Source organism: Littorina saxatilis, linkage group LG2 (assembly GCF_037325665.1).
Source record: "Littorina saxatilis isolate snail1 linkage group LG2, US_GU_Lsax_2.0, whole genome shotgun sequence".
NCBI classification, from domain to species: Eukaryota; Metazoa; Mollusca; class Gastropoda; order Littorinimorpha; family Littorinidae; genus Littorina; species Littorina saxatilis.
This window is the reverse complement of record NC_090246.1, coordinates 29,501,826-29,525,100: the sequence shown is the minus strand read 5'-3', so window position 1 is coordinate 29,525,100 and position 23,275 is coordinate 29,501,826. Positions and strand designations below refer to the sequence as shown.

Sequence of the window (23,275 nt, the reverse complement as noted above, 5' to 3'; positions counted from 1 at the left end):
CTGACCCATAGTGGTGCCTGTCATGAGAGAGACATTTTGGATGGTCTAACAGGCCAAAGGGCAAACAATTTAGTGCCCTTTATTTGCATGTGTCCTTGTTTAAGAGGAGCCTAGCATCCTTCCAGCACATTTTCTATAATACTCAGGGATATGTCATATCGCGTCGGCAGACAGAAAAAAAACCAAAAAAACTTTCTTACACATTGCCCAAAACTGAGCACTTTCGCAGGATAGCAACTTTTTTGCCCCTGTCACACTTGACCGGATAGAGCCTCCGAACGTGAAACGGGTGGCATATTTGTTTATCCGTTGGCAAAGTGGTCAGTCCGGTAGAAAAATCCAAACCACGGCCGTATTTGCACCGAACATGGAACGGTTGAAACGTACCGGTAACGAACATGTAACGCACGGCTACAGTTCAACCAGCCAAGTGTCTCCCAATGATTGACGAACAACAAACGAACATGAACCGGCCAATCAGAACGCGCACAGGATTCATTCCGGACAAACCGAACACATAACGGACATCAACGGGCGCGTGCAGGAAACAATCCATGGTGATGCTGGAACACTCTCTGATTTGGAACGAAACAAAAATTAAGGGGCTTATTGTCCGCCAGGGCTTAAAATGCCTATATTGGACATGAAATTTTATACGATATTAAAAACAATATATAAAAAAAAAATAAATAATTAAAAAAAATAAAATGGGGGGGCAGGCTGGTAAACGGGAGGATGACGGGGGTGGGTGAGATAAATGGTTACAAGTTACAATTAAGACTTCGTAAAATAAGTGTCATTTATCACCATGTTTTTCATGAGTTTCTTGGGGGTCCACATATGTATTTTGGAGGGAGGGACGATAAAACAGCAGTTTATTTCAAAAATCACATTCCTGATTTGGAAGCTTCCAAGAACCTTTTTATATGCCCTGGGATGATCAGATTCTTCCGGTAGTCAGTTTCTCCCCCTGTAGTTGTTCTGCAGGTATTCTGTAGGTATGCTGTATTCATCAGTTCTGTACGTTTTATCCGTTTTTCAATTCGTTTGTCTATTCGTCGTGTCCGGTGTTTATCCTGCAGGCATCCTGTGTTTGTCCGTGCATGCACAAAACTTTCTAAAGGATGCAGGCGGACACACCGCACATCACCTGACATGAAACGAATGTTCCGAACATAAAACGGACATAAAACGAACATAAAACGAACATTGACGAACATCACCGGATAAACAAATATGTCATCCGTTACACGTTCGGAGGCTCTATCCGGTCAAGTGTGACAGGGGCTTTACAAAGTGGGTGAAAGGTGACATCGAGGACTGCTTAAAATGTCCCAACATTGCTGAAACCTTTTGCCATTTTGGCAAATTTATACACAAAAATAAATCCTACTGACATCCCTGAATACCAGTACTGAATAAATCTTGTTTCCTCAACAATAAATCACATCGCACCATCGAAGACAGAAACAAGCTTACCCAGATCAAAGAGATCTTTCATGGGAGCGTGTCGCTGACTGATGAGACAGTTGAGGATTCCCAGAATGCTGTGCATGGCACGACCCAGGGGTTTGCTGTGGTGATCCTGTACAACACACAGATGATGACCGGTGATGGGATCAAGTCATCAACTTTTTATGAGCAGGAATTTTACTTTGTTTATCAGTGCTCCTTGCATCACTGTTTGCATACAATAGTTTGCTGTCAGCAACCATTCTTTTAATAGAATCTTTTCTATGAGCAATCTTTTACTGAAGCACACATTATGCACAAAGTAGACCAAAAATGGAATATCAAAATATGCCTATTCTGGTAACAATGCACACATTTTATAGGTATCATTGTATTTGTTGCATTAAGTGTGCATGAACATTTATCCTCTGTAGTAACTCCCCTTCAATATGAAAAGCTTAAGCTCTGATTGAAGATTTCAACAGTGACTGTAGCTTGGACTCTGAAAGGATCTTTCAATGGAAATGTGATAGTTCAGTTTTGTTAACATCAAAATAACGTTCATTCTTGCAATACAATGCGTACCGTAATGATTTGGAAAAGCACAGGTAGCAGTCCCAGGGAAGATATGTGTTTCGCCAGTGTTGGTCGATGTTCAAGCAGGGACAGCAAGAGAGCCAGTGCACCACTGGGTAATGGTTCTGGGTCCAGCAACAGGCTTTCATACCTGTGCACAAATCAAATAATGTAGAAACCAGAGCGTAATTTCTAGACAATACTATGACAGAAAAAAAAACACCATCCACAACAACTTCAACTGAAAACCCTTTGGAAAGGACTAGCTGCCAAACACAGTATACATTAAACAAATTAAATAAACATGAGTCCAGTTCAATTAAAGCCTGAAATGTGATCATAAGATCACGATCAATCTGGTTAGCTCAAATTCTGCAGTTTGAACTAAAAATGATGGTATAGCAATTCTTACAAAAACTTGAAGTTCAAACATAAAATCAGTATCGGTTTTGCTTGATATAGAAGCTCAAAGTCTGAATGATCAATGTTGACTTTTCACTGAAAAAAAATATTCCTTTTTTTCTAACCTCCTATAAGTCAATCCTTCTAATCAATCTTTTCTCGGACCAATATTTGAGTAGAACTTACAGAGGCAGTAGATTTTCTGTGATGATCTTCAGTAGATTGTCTGTCTGTGGCAGAGCGTTGGGGGAGCCAAACTGAGCCTGGGTCAGCAGGACTGACGTCATCTCACTCAGCAGGTTCAGAGACCTGCTTCTTGTCTCCACTGCCACACAATTAGATGTGGTCATTAGAACAGAAAAACAGTATTCTCAACATATCATTTTAATGACGCCCCACAAGGTCACAAAACTAGAGACCATCAAACATAAACCTGGAGAGAAAAAAAATTCTGAGGTTAATGCACCAGTAATCAATTATTCAATTAACAACTCAACAAACTGATCAATTTTTGTTTGTTTGTTTGTTTGCTTAACGCTCAGCCGACCACGAAGGGCCATATCAGGGTGGTGCTGCTTTGACATTTAACGTGCACCACACCATAGACCATTTATCCTGGACCGCCAACTAGCTCTCTCTCCGCTCTTTCTCTCTATTACGAGGTAGCGCCTCTCGCATTTAGGAACCTACGCTTACATGGCCTTTCAGAAATCAGGGGGACGTCATATCCGGTGTCGATTGTAAACATGGACGAAGTTGCCGAGGTAAGTTCTGAAAATGCTAAAATAAACTCAGCAAAAGTGCATATGGAACATGTTTTTCGATGAGTTTTGTTAAGTTTAGTTTGGAGTTTTGGAAAATCCAGTTCATTGTCACCTCCCATTGTCACGAATAACTGGAGCGTGCTTTCTTTTCACTGTCTTCGAATCGCTGGCCTTTTAAAGCGGACGAGACGCGCCCCTGAAAGTCGAGAGTCGTAACCTTGAAGGGTCACGTGACGAGTTGGCGGTCCAGGCTATTTGGTCTATGGCCACACACAAGACAGAAGTCGCAGCACAGGCTTTATGTCTCACCCAGTCACATTATTCTGACACCGGACCAACCAGTCCTAGCACTAACCCCATAATGCCAGACGCCAGGCGAAGCAGCCACTAGATTGCCAATTTTAAAGTCTTAGGTATGACCTGGCAGGGGTTCGAACCCACGACCTCCCGATCACGGGGCGAACGCCTTACCACTAGGCCAACCGTGCCGGTAACTGATCAATCAATCATTAAAGTTTCTTAAAATCTGAATATAAAACACGTCACTGGGTCAATTTATTCCAATCATGACCAGCACGTTAAAAAAATTACCGGGTCATGAGACCAACTCCTAAACATAATCATTGCAAATTACCACATTTTCACACATCACTGAGGGATGAACATTAACTTAACACCTGGCCTTGAACTCTGCAGCTTCATACCTGTCTGACTTCCAACCATGGCTACAAGTTCTGGAAGAATGGTTTCTATGACGATTGTCTGATGCTCCATGAGCAGTGTGGGATGCTGGGAAATTCCTTCCAGGATGGACATGGCTGCTCCGACAAACTCACCCACTTTGAGAGGCACTGCAAAGTAACAAAGAGTATTCACAGTCATACTTTTCTGACTGCTGTGGGACACCCCTTTTAAGATCTTCAAAAATCTGAGAAAACCAGGTCTCAAAAAGAAGGTGGTCTTATAATAGGGGTCAACTCACAGAGGTTATGAACAGAATATTTGAGAAAACAGGGTCTTAAAAGGGAGGGAGTCTTAAACCGGGGGGGGGGGGGGGGGGTCTTAAACACTGTAATGCCAACAATTCAAGGGCTTTGCTTAGGCTTGGTGTAAAACGTAAGAGTTCATAATGCATTAGCAGAATTTTCTCATTCTTGTGACATCGGATCATTCTTCAAGTTGCACACTATAGCCGTTTCTCATAAAATACTTTCAGCTGAAATCTGTGAAGAAACACGTCACAAGAAACAATCAATATATACTCTGAACCAAGTTTTAGATTTTGTTTGTTTCTTTTTTTCTTTCTTTTGTATCTGAATGACCCAACCACCAAATTCAGTTTTCTAACTGATATGACAAACAAGAGACAAACAAAAAGGCAGACAGTTAAAGAAAGAGACCTATTTCAATATACCCACCCTCTCCCAAAACAGAACTGGAAAAGACTTGTTGAGGAGGAGGGGGGGGGGGGGGAAAGGTTGTAATCAGATTCCGGAAAAACGTGAACAGTTCTGTATCTGCTCTATCAAACAAAACTAAGCTAGAACACAATGCAGCATTTGGCATTTTCACAGATAGTGCTTAGCCTGTTGTCTATATATTCACTGGTTTTAGCGCATCAAAGCAGCATTCAAATTTCGTTCCTCCTGTTTGCTTTTTTTCCGTAGAGACAAAAAATATATAATGAAACAGAAAAATCCATCTATGTTAGTCATCAAAGACAACAGCCTAAAATCAGTTGTGATATCATTAATGAAAATATCATATACATTTAAAAATCTATACAAAAAAAATAAAAATAAAAAATGGGTGGCAGAAGGAGAAGAAAATAAAAGATGTACAGGCTAACATGACACAGCACTCAACATGGGGAAAAAACAAAGAAAGAAAATGCACAGACAGTAAGATTAGGCGTACATAGTCCAGGCATAAAAAAGATATCAAAATGAATGTGCATAGATGAACCATTGCATAGTACAAATCATCCAGTTAGAAATGAAATGAAAAAATATGTCCATTTCTATCCCTTCTACAAATGAAACTCAGATTATTCTTGGCAAAAAAAAAACATAGCCGCATAACACCTGCATTCTTTTAACTTAATTTTGTAAACAGCATAAACATTTAAAGATAATTGAGTGAAACAAATCTACAGTTCAATCCCCAAAGCAATTTGTAAACAGTCATAGTCTGCAGAAAGCATACATAAGCATACAACTGCGAAGCCTTTCCTTCTGGCCAAATTGAAACAATGCACACAAAATAAACATTCACCTGCTCAAGGAAACAATAGTGCTCCCCTCAACCCCCCTCCCCTTCCACCATTTTTCTCCTCAAAGTACAATATTCAATCTCAAAATAAACAAGTCGCGCAAGGCGAAATTACTACATTTAGTCAAGCTGTCGAACTCACGGAATGAAACTGAACGAACTCTGGCACTGTATTTTTGTCACCAAGACAGTACAGCTTCGTCCATCCCCGCGAGAAGGAAATCGCTCACTTCCCACATGCAAAACGCAGTGAAATTGACACGCCGAATAGCGCGGTAGCGTATTGTGCTGAGCAGGAAAGCGCGCTTTTCTGTATTCTTGTTAACTTTCTAAGCTTGTTTTGAATACAACATATCATATCTATATGCTTTTGGAATCAAGAAATGATAAAGAACAAGATAAAATCTTTTTTGGATTGTTTTCTTAAATTTTATTCGTAATACTAATGAATCTGTTTTCGTTAATTGTGATCACATTTTAAGAGTAAATATGACATATGTATATATTTTTAGATTCAGAATGTGATGAAGAATATGATGCAATGAAATTTTAATCTGTTTGCGAGAATTCGATTTTAAGGACAATTTTAATGAGCAAACTCATTAATTAAATTTTAAGCCTCCAAGCTGAAATGCAATACCAAAGTCCGGGCTTCGTCGAAGTTTACTTCACCAAAATTTCAACCAATTTGGTTGAAAAATGAGAGCGTGACAGTGCCGCCTCAACTTTCACGAAAAGCCAACATGACGTCATCAAAGACATTTATCCAAAAAATGAAAAAAACATCCGGGGATGCCATACTCAGGATCTCTCATGTCAAGTTTCATGAAGATCGGTCCAGTAGTTTTCTCTGAATCACTCTACACAGACACACAGACACACATACCCACGACCCTCGTCTCGATTCCCCCTCTATGTTAAAACATTTAGTCAAAACTTGACTAAATGTAAAAAGAATCGAATCTGTACATATTACACACATTTTACCCTTAACTATCAAGACTTTTTTCTCTCGCACTAATCGACCACATGACTGTGCTGAAGAAGTTTTAGTTGTGAGTCTAACGAAACAGATTTTGCTTCCAATCAAAGAATTGTATATGTACAGAATACATTCTCAACATAGAAAAAGATAAATATTGTGTACGTAAAATTATAGTTTCAGGAAAGAAATCAAACGCTATCAAGATCTACAAGCTCTGAGCAAAAATCAATGAAGAAGTATACCTTTTAGTTTTTCTGCAAAACACACACACACACATAACATGTACAATGCATTCTTCATAAATGAATTACATTGTTTTCTACAAAATCCTGTGACTGATTTTCCTGAATGCAGTGTGATTAAACTTTTTGTTTTACGTAAACACTCCTGCTGTAACTATCTATTCATGTGCCTAAGAATCAAGTTGTGCTTGTTAAAAAAAAAGGCATCTTGATCTTAAAAAGGGAGTACACGTGATACGGAAGTTTAATACAAAAAATATATATACATATGAACAGCAAAAATACTGCATTATAATAGACGATTTTTGGAAATTTCGGGTTTGTATTGGTTGTGAAAGAGTGAATGCAAGGGTATACACTCTTTCACAACTAATACAAACCAAACAGAGTTCTTTTCGGAATTCATCTATTACAACATCCTCCTCAATAGTAATCTATAACAAGAAGAGCAAACGCTCGATCGAGTCACTTTCGCAGTTCTGAATATTATATGAGGCATCAGATGGACAGGAAGAAATTGCTATTCACAACACAATGAGTCACGTTCACATAAAATTTGAGCCCGGTCACTTTTATAGTTTCCGAGAAAAGCCCAACGTTAAGTTGTGTGTTGCCGAACAGAAAAGGCTAGTTATCTCCCTTGTTTTTCTGATAACGTTCGTAAAAGGCTACAGATGTAAATACTTTGATGTAAAGAATAATCCTACAAAGTTTCAATCACATCCGATGAACTTTGTCAAAGATATAAAATGTCTAATTTTTCCTTTGACGCTGACCTGTGACCTTGAAAAAGGTCAAAGGTCAACGAAACCATCGTTAAAGTGTAGAGGTCATTGGAGGTCACGACTAAACAAAATATGAGCCCGATCGCTTTGATAGTTTCCGAGAAAAGTCCAACGTTAAGGTGGTGTCTACGGACGGCCGGCCGGACGGACGGCCGGACGGCCGGCCGGCCGGCCGGACAGACTAACACTGACCGATTACATAGAGTCACTTTTTCTCAAGTGACTCAAAAACGGTAGTTTATTGTACACTGTTTTCTAAATTGTGACCCTCCACCACGGAATGAGTCACATGTCACCTTTGCATGATTTTCATATTTTTACATTATCCTAAAGAATGTTTTATGCTCTATCCAGTGGTGAAAACCGTTTTAGAAAAGAGCGAAAACTGTTTGAGTTATAAGCCTGTGACTAAGGTGACCCTCACACTGTTACCAGACACTCCCCGGACTTATATTAAACCTAGCGCAGAACCGCGCAAGGTGACATGCGACTCATTTCGTGGTGGAGGGTCACAATTGGTACTGTATTTCACTGCAGATTCTTGTGATGTGAACCAGTTGTGACCGACCAAACAAACAAGCAAAAAACTCAAACAGTGAAACAAAACAAAAACAAAACAAAACCTAAAGCTTCTTCACAGAAACAGAATGATCCTACTGTCACCCACCTGAGGCTGCCTCGATGTTGGTCTCTCTGCTCTCGATGCTTTTCACATGCACCATTAGCTGACCAATGTGGCGCATGAAATCCTGAGTTACCACATGACTTCGAAACATCTGCACATACAAGGAACATAATCATGAAAGCTTATGGAGCACAAACAACAGAATAACTCTGAGGTCTCCACGGTAACACGTGATACGGTTTTTTTATGTGTTTGGCTGGAGTGAATGTTTTTAAACCGCAATTGTCAAAACGAATTCTCAACCTTTGGCAATAAAATATTCTGTATTCTGTATATATACCCAAAAATCACAATCGGATATTTGACCACAATATACCAAAACATCCACCATGATGTAAAGTTATGGTCAACATTTTAAGCACTCTCATCTCTGTTTTTATAAAGCATCACACAAATGCACTTGGATACTGCCAAAAGTAAGAAATTTGCTGCCTTTTTTATTCTATTAATACAACGCAAATTCTATAATCCTCAGTTTTGAGGGATAATTTAGTTTTCACAAATATTACAGACCCCTGAAGGGGAGGGGGAAGGGGGGATGGGGGGGAAGGGGGGGGTGGTGGTGTTGTTTTGTACCTGGCTTGTGACAAGATGAGTGAAGACAGTCAGCAGGGGGAGAGTGGCTTTTAACTGTCGCATCTGAGCGGCAGAGGGATGCTTTCTACCTGCCACAGCATCCAGACTGCTCAGCATCTCACCTGCACACACAAGCATTATTGCAGGTAAGGATACACCTCAGTAAACACAACATCACAGCAATGACAGCTTGATTCAATAAAAACAAAACTTCAGAATACCGAATACTTTATTGCCCAGTGGTCTCCAGGAATTTACCTTAATGTTGCGAGTAAGAAAACCTATACGCTCTTCCACACCTGAACAGAAACATGCTTGTGAAAAAAGTAAACCAAAGTTCAATAAAATATAATTATGCCAAAACCAAGGACCTTTTCAGTCGTCCTTGGCCAAAACATAAACTCAACACACAAAGAGGCTGGCAATTCCCAATGAACTAAAGCGCAAACCCCAAAATCCACTTCTGATAAACACTGGTCTATTCCTAATAGATATGGAACAAGAGAATGCAGGTAAGAAGAACTAGACCAAGATAACATTGAAAATGTATTCAGCAGAAACAAACAGCAACACAGAGCAATTAAATAACGTAATTGATTCTTTCGTGTTTGCTGTTTGTTTCTGGTGAGTACATGGTCATTGTTATCTTGGTCTAATTCCTGATTCAACCCCATCAGAGATGCCCCATCTTAAAAAGCTTAAGGAAAACCGTGTGGCCAACTGCAGTCTCCCTCCGCTGCCAGCTGTACGGAGGAAAGGAGGACCTGGAGAAGACAGTAACATTTGTCTCGCTGTCCGGGCTGACAATATAGACGTGTGATCCACAAGAAGAAGAAACCCATCCCGAAATCTTTAACACTTACGCAGGATGACTGGGACCTGGGCCACAATGCCAGTGACCAGAAGGTGCAGACAGTTGCCCAGGTACTCCATGGCTGCCTGCTCCTGACTGGGTGTACGCGCTCCCCGGGGAGTGCTGTGCCGACTGTCGCGCTCCATGTACATCACCAGTCTGTGAACAGATGCATTCAGTTTCAGCTGCAATCTACTTCACATTAGACAATGTAGGATCATAACCAGACAAAGGCAGAGTATCATCTCCCACCTACTGCTGTCTCTTGGTGTTGATGTCGCTTTGTTATTCAAGCCTGCACATCAATTTTTTTTTAAAGTTTTGATGTTACTTCTAAAACAAACTAAAGTGTCTGAGAATAACACTGGTAAAAAAAATTAAATCAGATATGTAAATGCAGCCTATGAACGGAATAAAAATTATGTCCAAACCTGTTTGCTTAATTTCTTTTTTCCTTTACTTAATTTCATTTTTCTCTACTTTATTGCTAATTGTTCTGCTTTGTCAACCTCTGCCTATTTTGTGAGACTGCAGATTTACAGTCAATGTTCACCTATTTCCCACCTGAGGGGGTGGAAAGTAGCTGCAAGGAGAGCAATGAGACACAGTGGAACCCCCCTTTAAAGACCTCAAAAATCTGAGAAAATCAGGTCTTAAAAAGGAGGGAGTCTTAAAATGGGGGTAAATTTACAGAGGTTATGAACAGAAAGTCTGAGAAAATCAGGTCTTAAAAAGGAGGGAGTCTTAAAATGGGGGTAAATTTACAGAGGTTATTAACAGAAAGTCTGAGATAACTAGGTCTTAAAAGGGATCGAGGAAGTCTTAAATTGGGTGTCTTTAAGTGGGGTTCCACTGTACTGAGAAAGTGAAACTGATTTAACACAAAGAGCCTTGTGTACCTGTTCTGGCAGGCATGAAGCAGCATGTCGGTGTTGCGACACACAAGCTGATGGATGACGACAAAGGCCTTGCCACGAATGATGACTGAAGGACTGTCCAACAGTCGAATCAATTTCAGCAGGAAATCCTTGAAGGCATTAAAGCAGAAAGATTGTGACACGGAAGACAATGGTAACATTTCTGATGTCTCATCTATGATGTAATGGTTTTAAAAAGGTTGCTTTGTAATTCGGGATATGGTGTTCATATTATCCTAGAAAACAGTGCAAATATTATCTTCCCTTAGTTTACAGCTAAACCATAGAAGATCTGTGCCATCTCAAGCATATATAATAGTAATGAACAAATCTGACTATAGCAACTGCCTTCATAAAGAGTGGGTTGTTTTTTAACTGTTTCTGTCTACAACAAGCGAACTATCAATCAATCAATCAATGAGGCTTATATCGCGCATATTCCGTGGGTACAGTTCTCGGCGCTCTGCAGTGATGCCGTGTGAGATGAAATTTTATACGGCCAGTAATTGCAGCCATTTCGGCGCATATTTACCTTTCACGGCCTATTATTCCAAGTCACACGGGTATAGGTAGACAATTATTAACTGTGCCTAAGCAATTTTGCCAGGAAAGACCCTTTTGTCAATCGTGGGATCTTTAACGTGCACACCCAATGTAGTGTACACGGGGGGGAGTTCGGACACCGAAGAGAGTCTGCACACAAAGTTGACTCTGAAATAAATTTCCGCCGAACCTGGGATCGAACTCACGCTGACAGCGGCCAACTGAATACAAATCCAGCGCGCTACCAACTGAGCTATATCCCCGCCCCTAGCAAGTTTAATACAGCTGCTGGTGTAACCATTGTATCTCCCAAACACATCCTTCACATGTACACCAGGAATCAAACTCTTGCCAACTCTTACCTTATCCTGTATCAGCCTAGACAGGTGGACAGTGGTGGACACAAGTGTTCCAAACATGGTGACCACAGCTTGCTGGACACGTGTGATGCCCTGGGTCAGTGCCTGACACACCACTGTCAACCCCATCACTTCCAGCACGTTCTGGAACACTGAGGGGCTCTGCCACGTCACTCTGCACAGCGCCTGAAAACACAATTTTCACGTTAGCCCCACTGCTTACAAGGCGTTCTGAAACATGGACGAGTTCAGCAAAAACACTCTAGATTCAGCCTGAAAACACAATGTTCACGTTATCCCCCACTGCTTACAATGCATTCTGAAACATGGATGAGTTCAGCAAAAACACTCTAGATTCAGCCTGAAAACACAATGTTCACGTTAGCCCCCACTGCTTACAATGCATTCTGAAACATGGATGAGTTCAGCAAAAACACTCTAGATTCAGCCATAAACAGCAATGTCTGCGGTGTCTTTTTCACTTCAAACGCATTTTTATTCTTCTGTGTTGCTGAGCTTATTACTTTAGTGTCACATTATGGTTAGAACTTTGCATGGTACACCAGATTTTTTGTAGCCTGCCATATGGGTAGCATGAGGCCGCCTTCAAGGGTGTGCATGCTAGGTATCTGTGTATCCTTAGACCTTTGCTGGAAATTCAGGATCTTTAACGTGCGTATGGCTCTTTGCGCATGCATTTGGTGTGATTCTGTCCACTTGGATTCTGCATTGAATGCTGACTCTGGGAAATACAAAACAGATTCTCGACGAACCTGGGTTCCAACCCACACCCATAGTGAGGATCTGGTTACACAGCCAGCATGCTACCAACTGAGATACGGACCTGCCCATTAACCCCACTGCTTACAACGAGTTCTGACATTCAGATTGGCTAAGCAAGGATAATCTAGACTTGAAAACACAATGTCTGTTTTGTCTTTATCACTTTGAACACATTCTGCAACAATAACCAACTCTACCATGTGATTCTGCATAGAAACTTGAAGAACAGAATCAGAAAAAGTACCGTACTTTCCGGGTGACAAGGCGCTTCGTTATCTAAGACGCACCCCCTTCTTTTTAAAACAATTTGTAATCCAGTCACCCATTGGACGCAGGGGGCCGATAGGGCGCACCAATATTGAAAAAGTATACTGGTAATGAAAATAAGCCGGCGAGATCAAAGCCGGGTCCATTGTTTACAGACACGACCTTCTTCCCAGGGATCAATGACCCAGTTTTTGCCATTAGATGGTGGTTCCTGTCATATCTGAGAGAGGAAACACTTCCTGCTTCGGGGTCAGTGACCGGCCAGTGACCGAGTTTAACAGAGTCGAACTCTGTGTGCGGGGAGATCAAAGACATTGTGATAGCTGGGTGGCCTTGTTTATAGACACGACCTTCTTCCCAGGGGTCAATGACCCAGTTTTTGCCATGAGAGGTGGTTCCCCTGTCATATCTGAGAGAGGAAATACTTCCTGCACCGGGTCAGTGACCGGTCAGTGACCGAGTTTAACAGAGTGGAAATAATTATGTGTGCTCTGTGTGTGCGGCCAGATCAAAGGCAGGCATTGTGATAGCTGGGTGGCTTGAGAGCTCGAGGAAACTTGGCCAGGGCAGTACCTAGTAGCTGAACCATGCATTATCACAAGTTGTTTGACTGGTACTCAGGCGGTCTCTTTGATTTTTTTCGTATTTCATACACGGATTAGACGCTTCGTTATACAAGACGCAGGGGTCGAACTCGAGGAAAAAAGTCGCGCCTTATGACCCGGAAAGTACGGTAAGTCTAGTAGTTCTGCTTGAATGTGCATACAGACACTGCTTTTCAAACTATTAAATCTCAAAACCTAGCATGTTTTGAATCTGTGATTTTAACAAATGGTTTGGCTGAACAAGAAAACTTCCAAGATTTGTTCAAGAAGCAAACCTGAAATAACCATCTCACAAAATTGTGCACATAATAAGGTAAGAAATACATACAGACAGTGCTGTACTCCTCAGTGAGTCCATTGTGGAGTGTTTGTAGATATACCACAGCCCTTGGCCAATCTCATTTGTAAGGAATTTCTGAAATAATGATTGCAAATAAGAAAGATCAACATTTGGGTCAACAGATTGTGCAAAAATATGTCAAAATCACCCACTTCAAGTATTACATTTGTATGCATCACCTCAATGCTTTTTTTGGTTGCTTGTTTGTTCAGTTTTGTGTGTGTGTGTGTGTGTGTGTGTGTGTGTGTGTTTGTGTGTGTGTGTATGTTTGTGTGTGTGTGTGCGTGCATGCGTGCGTGTGTGTGTGTGTGTGTGCAGCGCGCTGTTCGCAGCCTCAGGGAAGGAAAAGATAGCTAGACCTGGGTTCAAAATATGCATAGGTCTTGGCTTTGTCCGCTTGGTAGGCAAACTGTCAGAACACTTACTACATGTCAAAACTAGTATTGGATGGTCAGACCAATGCGTCAGATCCTCCAAAAATATGTGTCGATGACTGAAGACCAAGGCATGGGAACAACACTCTGTGTGTGTGCGTGTGTTTGTCAGTTTTTCCCTATCACTGCAGTAAAACAGCTCACCTCAGCATGGGGTCCTCTTGTGGTGGTCAACGTCTCAATGATTTTGGCCGCAATATGATTCAGTACCGAATCTTCCTGTAACAAGAAGCACAAAACCCTGTTATACAACGGCTGAATAACAGGAGCTTCCACTTCCCAACACACTTTCCAATCTGAATATGAATGATTTAAAAGATTCAGGTAAGCAGCAGCAGCATCAAAGTTCACACAGATCTTCACAACACTTTAAAACCTGATAAGCCAGCAATACATCACTAAAATAGGTCATTCTATTACGATGAAACTTAAAACATCAACTCACAGAATCTCGACAGCTGCGAGTGATGATGGTGTACACCATGGAAGATACCGCCCAGTTTTCAACTGGCCCTTCTCCCCGCTTCGCCTCCTAAACACAAAAAGAAAGTTTGTTGAGGCTGTCCTTCACTGAGCCTGAAATATTTTTACCAAACATTTAGCGCCAAAGCTTCGTGCAGCCAGCTTCGTGAAGTAGACTACGCCCAAATAATGAGAGGCATTAGATGTATCTAGAACATTTCCTGTGTTTGATTTCTATTGTCTTGCAAAACAAACATTTGTTTAAGTAAAATTAATATTCTCCAACTTCTCGTAAAACCGAGGCATTTGAAGGACATTTCTCCTCTGAGCACACTGAGAAGTCAAAACTAATTCAGAACTGCTCCTGCTTGACTATAAACATTATTTAGGATATATCCCTGCTTTGGGACATGTTAAACACTGCAATTTTGTTGAAAATCATAACTGCACTGTCTGCCTTCTAAATGTCTAACATGATAAAATAGACATTGAAGCAATCAATTTTTAATTTTTGTTACCATTTCTTATGTTTTTCAAAGTTAATTAGTGTGCAGCTTACCTGGGCAGCCACCAGACACAGCATCTCCCCTACAGCAGGTAGTAGTCCTTGCTTCAGTTTGCTGTTCTTCACGTTCTCCCTGAACACTTCCGTCACAAGAGACAAGGGCTGCAGAAAACAAATGCTATGAAAATTAAGATGGGCTCAGAAACCATATCTCTATTATCAGGTTAAATTATTCGCTGCTGTTTACATTAGTTTGGTGCATCATATGTGCACAAGAGTTGCAATCTTCACATGATCTGTTCCAATCACTGGCAACACCACTATATGAGTAAAAGAAGACCTGTATTACTCTATATAAATAGGCATGGTGCAACAAGAAACAAACCAAAAGATAACATGAAATAAAAGTGGCTTGCCTGGTTAAATCTCCACAAATACACAGCCCCAAACTTACCAAGATTACAACACATCAATTAAGTCAGCCCAAACTGGAAAATTAAAACAGAAGAGAAACAGAAAATAATCTAGCACATCATTTGGGCTGTTCTTCTGAAACATATTTTACCTCTGAGACATTGATGCTATCATCCAGTGAATCAGTGAAATGAGCAGACAGACCAATCACTCTGCCCAGCTTGATTCTCCTGTAAATCAGAAACACAAAGGAAGTTGTTATTTTGTAAAAAGAACAAAATTATTAACAAAAATTATTTGTTAAAGTTGTTATTGTAAGAAAATTCTTACCTAACCTGGTTACTGGTGTGTTTTCTTGTTCTTTTTATCTAAACACAAAGGAAGCTTATATGACACTGTCTTTCAGGTTTTCATTGATTGATTGATTTATTTGGAATGTTCCACAAAAATAAAAAGGCCAGCCACACTTACTCTTTGTATGGTCCTATTGTTGTTATATTTATCACTAGTCACTGTCATACATGCATGTTAAAAGAAAATATAAGACATTTGAAGTTATAAATACTTGATATATATTGAAGAAGATTCTAGCTAAACTCCACAGAATTGCCACTTTCTCATAGGAAACCTGTTCTAAATTCACAACCCCCAATCAGCAGTCAAATGTACATGAGTACATTCATCATGTTGCTATTCCTTCTACAGTAAACCCCCCTTTTTATGTTTGTTTTTTGCTTTTAAACAACAATTTAAGACTTTTTTTCAGATTTTCTGTTCATAACCTCTTTAAATTGACCTCAATCTTAAAGGTGGTCGTCTACATTTTTTCTTTTTTTCAATAATCTTATGGTTAGATTTCGCTAAAAAGTTATGTCAGATGATGAATCAACCATGGGGAAAAAAGTTATAGAAAACAAAATATATGTAAAAAAAGATTTTATTTTTGGGTAGCGTGACTCACGCTTTCAATATTTTGTTTTCTGTTTGCTGAGAACATGTGCTTTGCCTAAAAATACTGACCAATCAAATTCATGTCACTATGCTTATAGCCACGCCCAAACAAGTGCAGCAACAGTTTGACACTGGAGCGCTGTCCACGCTTTTTTTTTAAACGCACGAAATGCACGGGATTTGAGAGGAGTTTTGCGCTTGGCATTTTCCAAATAAGGATATCCTACTATGAGTACTACACTGGAATACTACAATGAATTTTCAAACGGCTACACTGGCTTCGTCTTTCCTGATCGAAAGGGGGTGTATTGTTGATATTTGTAGATAATAAACTCTGCATTTTAATTGTCAAATGGCGATTTCGGTATAAAAATGTAGACGACCACCTTTAACACTATTGTGACTAGCACTGCCACGGCGTTTACGTCCTGCCTGCCCAAGCTTGCCACCAAGAAACTTCCCAAAAATCAGTAACTGTAAAGAAATCTGTCTAGCAAGCTTGAATTAAGTCCAATCACCACCAAATTTTGTGTACTAATTCAAAAATGGATGCCCAGTTCAGTCGTGCTATTTATAAGTTTGTCACGCGATTTGTTTTAGCAAAGGGGGGTGAAAGGGGGGTGAAAGGGGGATAATTTGTGTTTTTTAACGTTTTTTTGTGTGTGTTTTATTTTCTACTGCTTTTTTTAAAAGTTATTTTTTAACAGAAAGTATTATAAATAATGTTATAACCAAACAAGGTGTAAAACCTATGAATTAGCTGAAATATTGTTAACATTGTACACAGAAATATGGAGACAGTACAAAGAAAAAAACAAGCAAATCACGCATTCACTCACAGCATCCTGACTCAAATGAAACAAAACTGTAGATCTAACACTCACCAAATGATGTCTAGGTAATCCATATTGAATATAAGTCACATTTTCACAACAAAGTACCAACTGTACACCTATGAACAATTCCAAAAGGATTTGAAGGCTCCAGCCATCCATTGTTATCAGTGCTGCCACGCCCCCATAGCTCCTGCACGATTCCGAGATACATGTTCGTCTAGCAGTATCACCGCCAACCACGTGTAGTTTGCCGACTCGTACTAGCAACAACGGGACTGTTTCTTCCTCACTTTCACTGCTTGTATCGCTTTCGTGAGGCGAAAACGATACGTCCGAATCATGCTCTACGGGATCCTCTATGTCCAACATCCGGAGAATCTCCTCCCGAGACAAGGCTCGCCTTTGATTCATTTTTTTTCCTCAAAAACGCACACAAATCAGGCGGATTTGCAAACGGCAGAAGGGGACGCCAAGTGTATCAAGGGAAACAACTCAATTTATTTGCAAGCTTCAAAAACCGGGAAGCAATCACGAGTCGTGTACCCTCTATGGCTGGTACTGAAAAATGCGCTTCCCGTCCATGGGCGTGTCAGCGCTGGTACTGATTTATCAGTGTCCCGTCGCGAAAGTGTTAAGACTCCCTCCCTTTTAAGACCAGATTTTTTTCAGATTTGTTTAGGTCTCAAACGGGATGTTCCACCATAGCAGCAAACACACACTTACACTTCCTGATGCTGGCAGTCTCGAACCTGGTGCCCCATGACAGCCAGACCGTTACTGTGGACCAGAGCCGTGGCGCAGGCGCTGTTGGAAGCCACTGAGGCAGCGTAGTTAAGAAGCTGGATACGTCGCTGTGATGGTGGGCCCTTTTCCCCACACCCTATGCTGTCCACGATAGCCTTCATGTGCTTCATGAACTCCTTGTCCGGCATACTGCTCAGTTTTTCCACTGAAAACAAGAAGAAGAAGAAAGAGTAAAATAGGCAATGACAGAAAAGAACAAACATAGCAATCCCCCAATAGCGGCGTATGGCTGCCTAAATATTGGGGTAAAAACGGTCATACACGTAAAAACCCACTCGTGCAAAAAAAACAACCACCACAAGTGTACGTGAGAGTTTCAGCCCATGAACGCAGAAGAAGAGGAAGAAAACATAGCATTCTGTCTGGAAACCACCACCCTGCATCGTCGCATGCACCCCAATGTCTTTTCAGCCTTTTTATGCTTCAACAATATAATTATTAATCACATTCAGAAACAAAACCAATAAAGCCACAAGCTTATGATAGAAACTAAGAGAGGGGTACCTGTAAAAGGTGGCACTGGCAGTGTCTTGGGATCATACTTAGTTGAAGCAGATGGAGGTTTTTGAATCTGAAATAGAAAGCATTTAAAGTAAGAAAACAACAACACACACAAACACAAAACACATACACACAACAAACTGCAGGCATTTTGTACACAACGGCGCCTGTTATGGCAGGACACCCTTGGGACCAGCCAAAAGTGTTCCCATACTGCACGTGTCCTTTCATGACAGAAATATTTGTATTGTTTCAATGCCTTCGTGGTCAACAAAATGCGTCCTTTATCTGGAGGAGACCTCTCGTAGCACATTTGTTCAAACGTTGACACTAAACTACAAGTTACACTTCTTTACACACTGGGGATGAAAGTCGCATGTTCATTTCAATGCTTGCTAATCTCTGAGGTGCCAGGAGAGTGGTTCTGCACAAGTCTCACTTACTCTTGTACATGTCATAAGCATTTTGAGCGCTTATGTCCCTTTGTTCTGCTGATCTTAAAATGTCGCTCTGCCTCATTTGAGTAAGATTCTGTATTCAATCAACCTTCAGCTACAAAATCGTCTGTACCTTGGGGTTGTCAATGATTTGAGAGGTGGTGAAATCGCTGTCGTGGAACACAAGCTTCAGGGCCTCATTGTCGCCGTTTCTGTCAATACTGTCAGTGTCATCCTGTGTCATTCCAATGACTTCTCTGGTTGTCAGGGGTGACTGCACTTGTCTGTAAGGGGTTGTCACTTTCTCATCTGGTTGCACAGCTGTGTGAGGTCGAGCACTAACAAACGACATGCATATATATATATATTATAATTAAGGAAAATGTAAAAAATGACAGCAATTAACTGTTAGGACTATTTGTGTCCATACATTGACATTTTGCATACAGACGTACAGGTCTGAACCATGTATGATCTCAGCCCCCCCCCCCTCAATCTTAGAACAAATAGCAGAACCTGAAAGAAAAAAACGTTCAAAAGTGTCAGCAGATAATCTCACCTTAGAGTAAAGAGACTGCTCCCACCAGTGTCATGACCAGGGGCTGTTTTGGGACGAAGCACTTCACCAATTGTGGACACTGCAAACAAGACATGGAAGCAAACAACAATATAATCAACAAACATAATATAACACAATAGTGATCCAAATCTCACAAACATGGACGAGAATATTCAAAGAGAATCAAAGGTTCTTCACATTTTAAATGCAAAAATTCAAACACATGCTTAAAATATTCACACAAAAACTTCATATCTGAAGAGAAGTGCAGCATCCCCAAAAGCAACTTAACAAGATAAAACAAATACTTCACACACACACACACACACACACACACACACACACACACACACACACACACATACACACACACACAAACTAACTCTCTCTCCCCCTCTAACAGCCACCCTCTTTCCCTCTCAATCACCCTCTCTTTCTCCTCCTACACACGCTCACACACACTTTTACAAAACTCACAAGGCCGTGCAGAATCCACAACATCCAGGCGTGACATGGATTTATCCATGGACCGATGCATCTCCACGCTCTTGATGCGGCCAAGAACTGACCCAGCACTCTCAAAGATGCTGCTTCTTGTGGCCGACGTTGAAGAGCCACCTACATCCTGTGACACCTCAAACTCCTTGGCCAGCTCAGACAGTCGCCCTTGCCAAAAGGGATGCTTTACCAGGGCTGCCCAGGTTAACCTTCAAAGAGAGAGACAGAGGGAGAGAGAATGCTGAATGCTTCATTGAGCTAAGGTCACAGACTTATATTCAAACCAGTTGCACAACATGCACAATTTTAACATCTTCATTTACCTCTGTAACAAATTCCTTTGTCTCATTGAGAGAGAGAGAGAGAGAGAGAGAGAGAGAGAGAGAGAGAGAGAGAGAGAGAGAGAGAGAGAGAGAGAGAGAGAGAGAGAGAGAGAGAGAGAGAGAGAGAGAGAGTTCAGAAAATATTTCACTTCATTTGTTACTGGGAAGCTTTCAGGGAGGCAGCTTTGGAATATCATGCTGTAAGCAAGATCAGTACGGTAATCCACCATCAACAAACAGTGTATAGTTGCAGTAAATGATACAAGCCTTCATAAAACTGTATAAATATGACCAAAAGACAAAAGTTGATAGTCCTTATTTAACTAGACTATCAACATTAAAAGAGCATCGCAGACTGTCTGATGGAAAAAGAGTGTAGTTCTTATGAATTGTAAGAGAGCAACGCAACTGTGAGTGAGAAATATTGATGAGAACAAACACATACCTGCGTGTTGAATCCTTCATTAACAAACTTTCCAACATGTTGAGGAATTCTGGTGAAGGCTTTGCTGACAAACGAGAACCTGTAAAAAGCAAATGCCATAGTGTATTGCTGAGATAACTGAATCAGGAAAAGACGTATAAATTAATATGTAAAGCGCTTAGAGAACGTCAAGCGCTATATAAATCTCCCCATACAATACAATACAATAAACGACAAAAACAGAAAAAAAACTTCAGTGCTCAGTCAAAATTGTCTTGGTGAATACATGTATAAGGATTGTCAATAAAAAGTATAACTACTACACATCAATCACAAAACAGTCACTTACCTTTAACTTTGGGTAAGGGAAATTCTTTGTTCAGCACTTTCTCTTTTGTAATTTCATATGTTTCCCCCAGAAATGGCGGATGACCTGAAAAAGATAAATATCTTCTCTGGTATATCTCACAACACAAAGTTGAGAATAAAATTGTTTGAAAATGAAGCATAGAATATGATTACAAGAGTTCTTGAACAGTCCTGCATGACAAGACATTTGACATAAATCTATGAAGCAAAGAGAAGTGAGAATGAAAGTTGCTTGTCCATTTCAATGCTTCTATACTCTTTTTTTATTTTCATTACTTTATTATCAAATTGCTGGAAAATTCATCCTCCCAGGGGAACGTCAGCAGCAACAAGAGTCGTGCTACCCAGGTGCATGCGTGTTTAGGTGTAATCAGCCACCTGCACTTCTGGGAGAATGGCCGGGGTCTTAAATTTACATGCCACAGTGGTGTCAGGGGGCCGGGGGTAGGACATGGATACCACCTCTGAGTCTGCACATAAAGTTGACCCGCCTGTGTTCGCCCCGACCTAGATTCGAACCCATGACCCATGGATCACAAGTCCGGTGCTCTACCAACGGAGCTACCCTTATTTACTCTCCCAGGCACCGGGAGACTTTTTCCCCACAACTTTCACTTGCCATTGTTATGTATATTTAGATCAATCAATCAATCAAAATGAGGCTTATATCGCGCGTATTCCGTGGGTACAGTTCTAAGCGCAGGGATTTTTTAAAAAAAAATTTTTATGCAATTTATATCGCGCACATATTCAAGGCGCAGGGATTTATTTATGCCGTGTGATATGGAATTTTTTTTACACAATACATCACGCATTCACATCGGCGAGCAGATCACAGCCATTTTGGCGCATATCCTACTTTTCACGGCCTATTATTCCAAGTCAAATGGGTATTTTGGTGGACATTTTTATCTATGCCTATACAATTTTGCCAGAAAGACCCTTTTGTCAATCGTGGGATCTTTAACGTGCACACCCCAATGTAGTGTACACGAAGGGACCTCGGTTTTTTGTCTCATCCGAAAGACTAGCACTTGAACCCACCACCTAGGTTAGGAAAGGGGGGAGAAAATCGCTCACTTCCCTTTGATTCTCCATGGACTGATGCATCTCCATGCTCTTAATCAGTTAATGCAACCAAAAATGGAGCCAGTACCCACAAAGATCTTCTTATTAGGGCTAGGCATCACTTGGTTATCATTTTCATTTGGCATAAAGTGTACCTTAAAATCAATGTTGTATTCAATATAAATATAACAAACAGAAGTATGATGTACTGACCTGCGAACATTTCATAGAAGACACAGCCCAGGGCCCACAAGTCTGATATGATGTTGGGTTCTATCCCCTGAAACACCTCAGGTGCCATGTAAGTAGGACAACCTGTGATACAAATAACACTGTCCTGTATATCACACATCAATTGTACACTAATGTTCCAAAGTAAAGTAAAACATCGAACACCACTCACATGATGCAGGAATGGTGAATTAATATCAAAAACAAAAATTGCACAAGGCCTAGCTATGACAAAACAGCAGAATTGCAGTAGGCAATGGGCAGATTCTTCTGTCTATCTATTAATGCAACAAAACATCTAAACAATGATGTGAGCAAGTTTGTATAGATCTCAGAAAACAATGCACACACAATCTGCCACTAGTTCCATCCACAGTTGCAGGAGGGGAAACTAGGAATGAAAAAAAACCCACCAGAAACATGCAATGCACAAGCAAATACACAAGAAGAGAAGCAAGTTTCATACTTGAGGTTGTGATCTGTTTCATCATTTCTTCTGCAGACTGGACATTCCAGTGTTCACCAGCCTCAGCAAACTTGAGGAACAGTTCCTCCAAATTCTCCCCTTCCACTTTGGACAGGCCAAAGTCTGCGTACTTCAGAACTCCTGATGTGTCCAACAGCACCTGTAACAATCAACAGCAACTTTGATCATATACAGTCCAGTACTGCATTCCTTTTGTACTTAAAGAGATGGATGCAAAATTACCCCACATTGCTGGCAGATTTACCTTTATTTAAATCAATTTGTTTCAGTTTCACACATGTTGTTTGATCTCTCTGTCTCTCTGTCTCTGTCTCTGTCTCTATCTCTTCTGAAAGTAATCAACACAATGGCCATCAACAACCATTAAAACTTGTTGACCATGGTTCCTGTGATTGCAAAACTAAAACCCTGAAAAGAACAGGTCCGAAAGAGAACTGAGACGGAATCTTAAAATCAAAAGACATCTAATCAAACTAAACCATACTATCATTAAGTCAACAGGTAGATAAACTAACAACACACAAACTAACAAAAAAGTATGATAACTTTTAAGAAAACAAATCTGAA

General features: G+C 40.6%; 1 protein-coding gene across 2 annotated transcripts in view; it reads right to left on the bottom strand.

Annotated features, from left to right (window-relative positions):
- The window catches only part of LOC138958715 (serine/threonine-protein kinase ULK4-like), a 31,440-nt gene that overhangs the window by 5,800 nt on the left and 2,365 nt on the right, over window positions 1–23,275 (bottom strand). Inside the window, exons 4-27 of one of the 2 annotated variants that reach the window (XM_070329964.1) lie at window positions 22,688–22,847; window positions 22,204–22,305; window positions 20,903–20,986; window positions 20,575–20,653; window positions 19,786–20,015; window positions 19,309–19,387; window positions 18,883–19,087; window positions 18,316–18,382; window positions 17,731–17,956; window positions 15,372–15,450; window positions 14,861–14,968; window positions 14,285–14,371; window positions 13,984–14,058; window positions 13,394–13,480; window positions 11,414–11,596; window positions 10,491–10,618; window positions 9,602–9,750; window positions 8,739–8,860; window positions 8,145–8,253; window positions 6,693–6,704; window positions 3,899–4,045; window positions 2,617–2,755; window positions 2,038–2,179; window positions 1,480–1,585 (exon numbers count right to left, since the gene is read on the bottom strand). In XM_070329964.1, the coding sequence (XP_070186065.1) occupies window positions 1,480–1,585; window positions 2,038–2,179; window positions 2,617–2,755; window positions 3,899–4,045; window positions 6,693–6,704; window positions 8,145–8,253; window positions 8,739–8,860; window positions 9,602–9,750; window positions 10,491–10,618; window positions 11,414–11,596; window positions 13,394–13,480; window positions 13,984–14,058; window positions 14,285–14,371; window positions 14,861–14,968; window positions 15,372–15,450; window positions 17,731–17,956; window positions 18,316–18,382; window positions 18,883–19,087; window positions 19,309–19,387; window positions 19,786–20,015; window positions 20,575–20,653; window positions 20,903–20,986; window positions 22,204–22,305; window positions 22,688–22,847 (2,905 nt within the window). The remainder of the gene's footprint in view (window positions 1–1,479; window positions 1,586–2,037; window positions 2,180–2,616; window positions 2,756–3,898; window positions 4,046–6,692; window positions 6,705–8,144; window positions 8,254–8,738; window positions 8,861–9,601; window positions 9,751–10,490; window positions 10,619–11,413; window positions 11,597–13,393; window positions 13,481–13,983; window positions 14,059–14,284; window positions 14,372–14,860; window positions 14,969–15,371; window positions 15,451–17,730; window positions 17,957–18,315; window positions 18,383–18,882; window positions 19,088–19,308; window positions 19,388–19,785; window positions 20,016–20,574; window positions 20,654–20,902; window positions 20,987–22,203; window positions 22,306–22,687; window positions 22,848–23,275) is intronic. The other variant, XM_070329965.1, reaches the window with a different exon arrangement.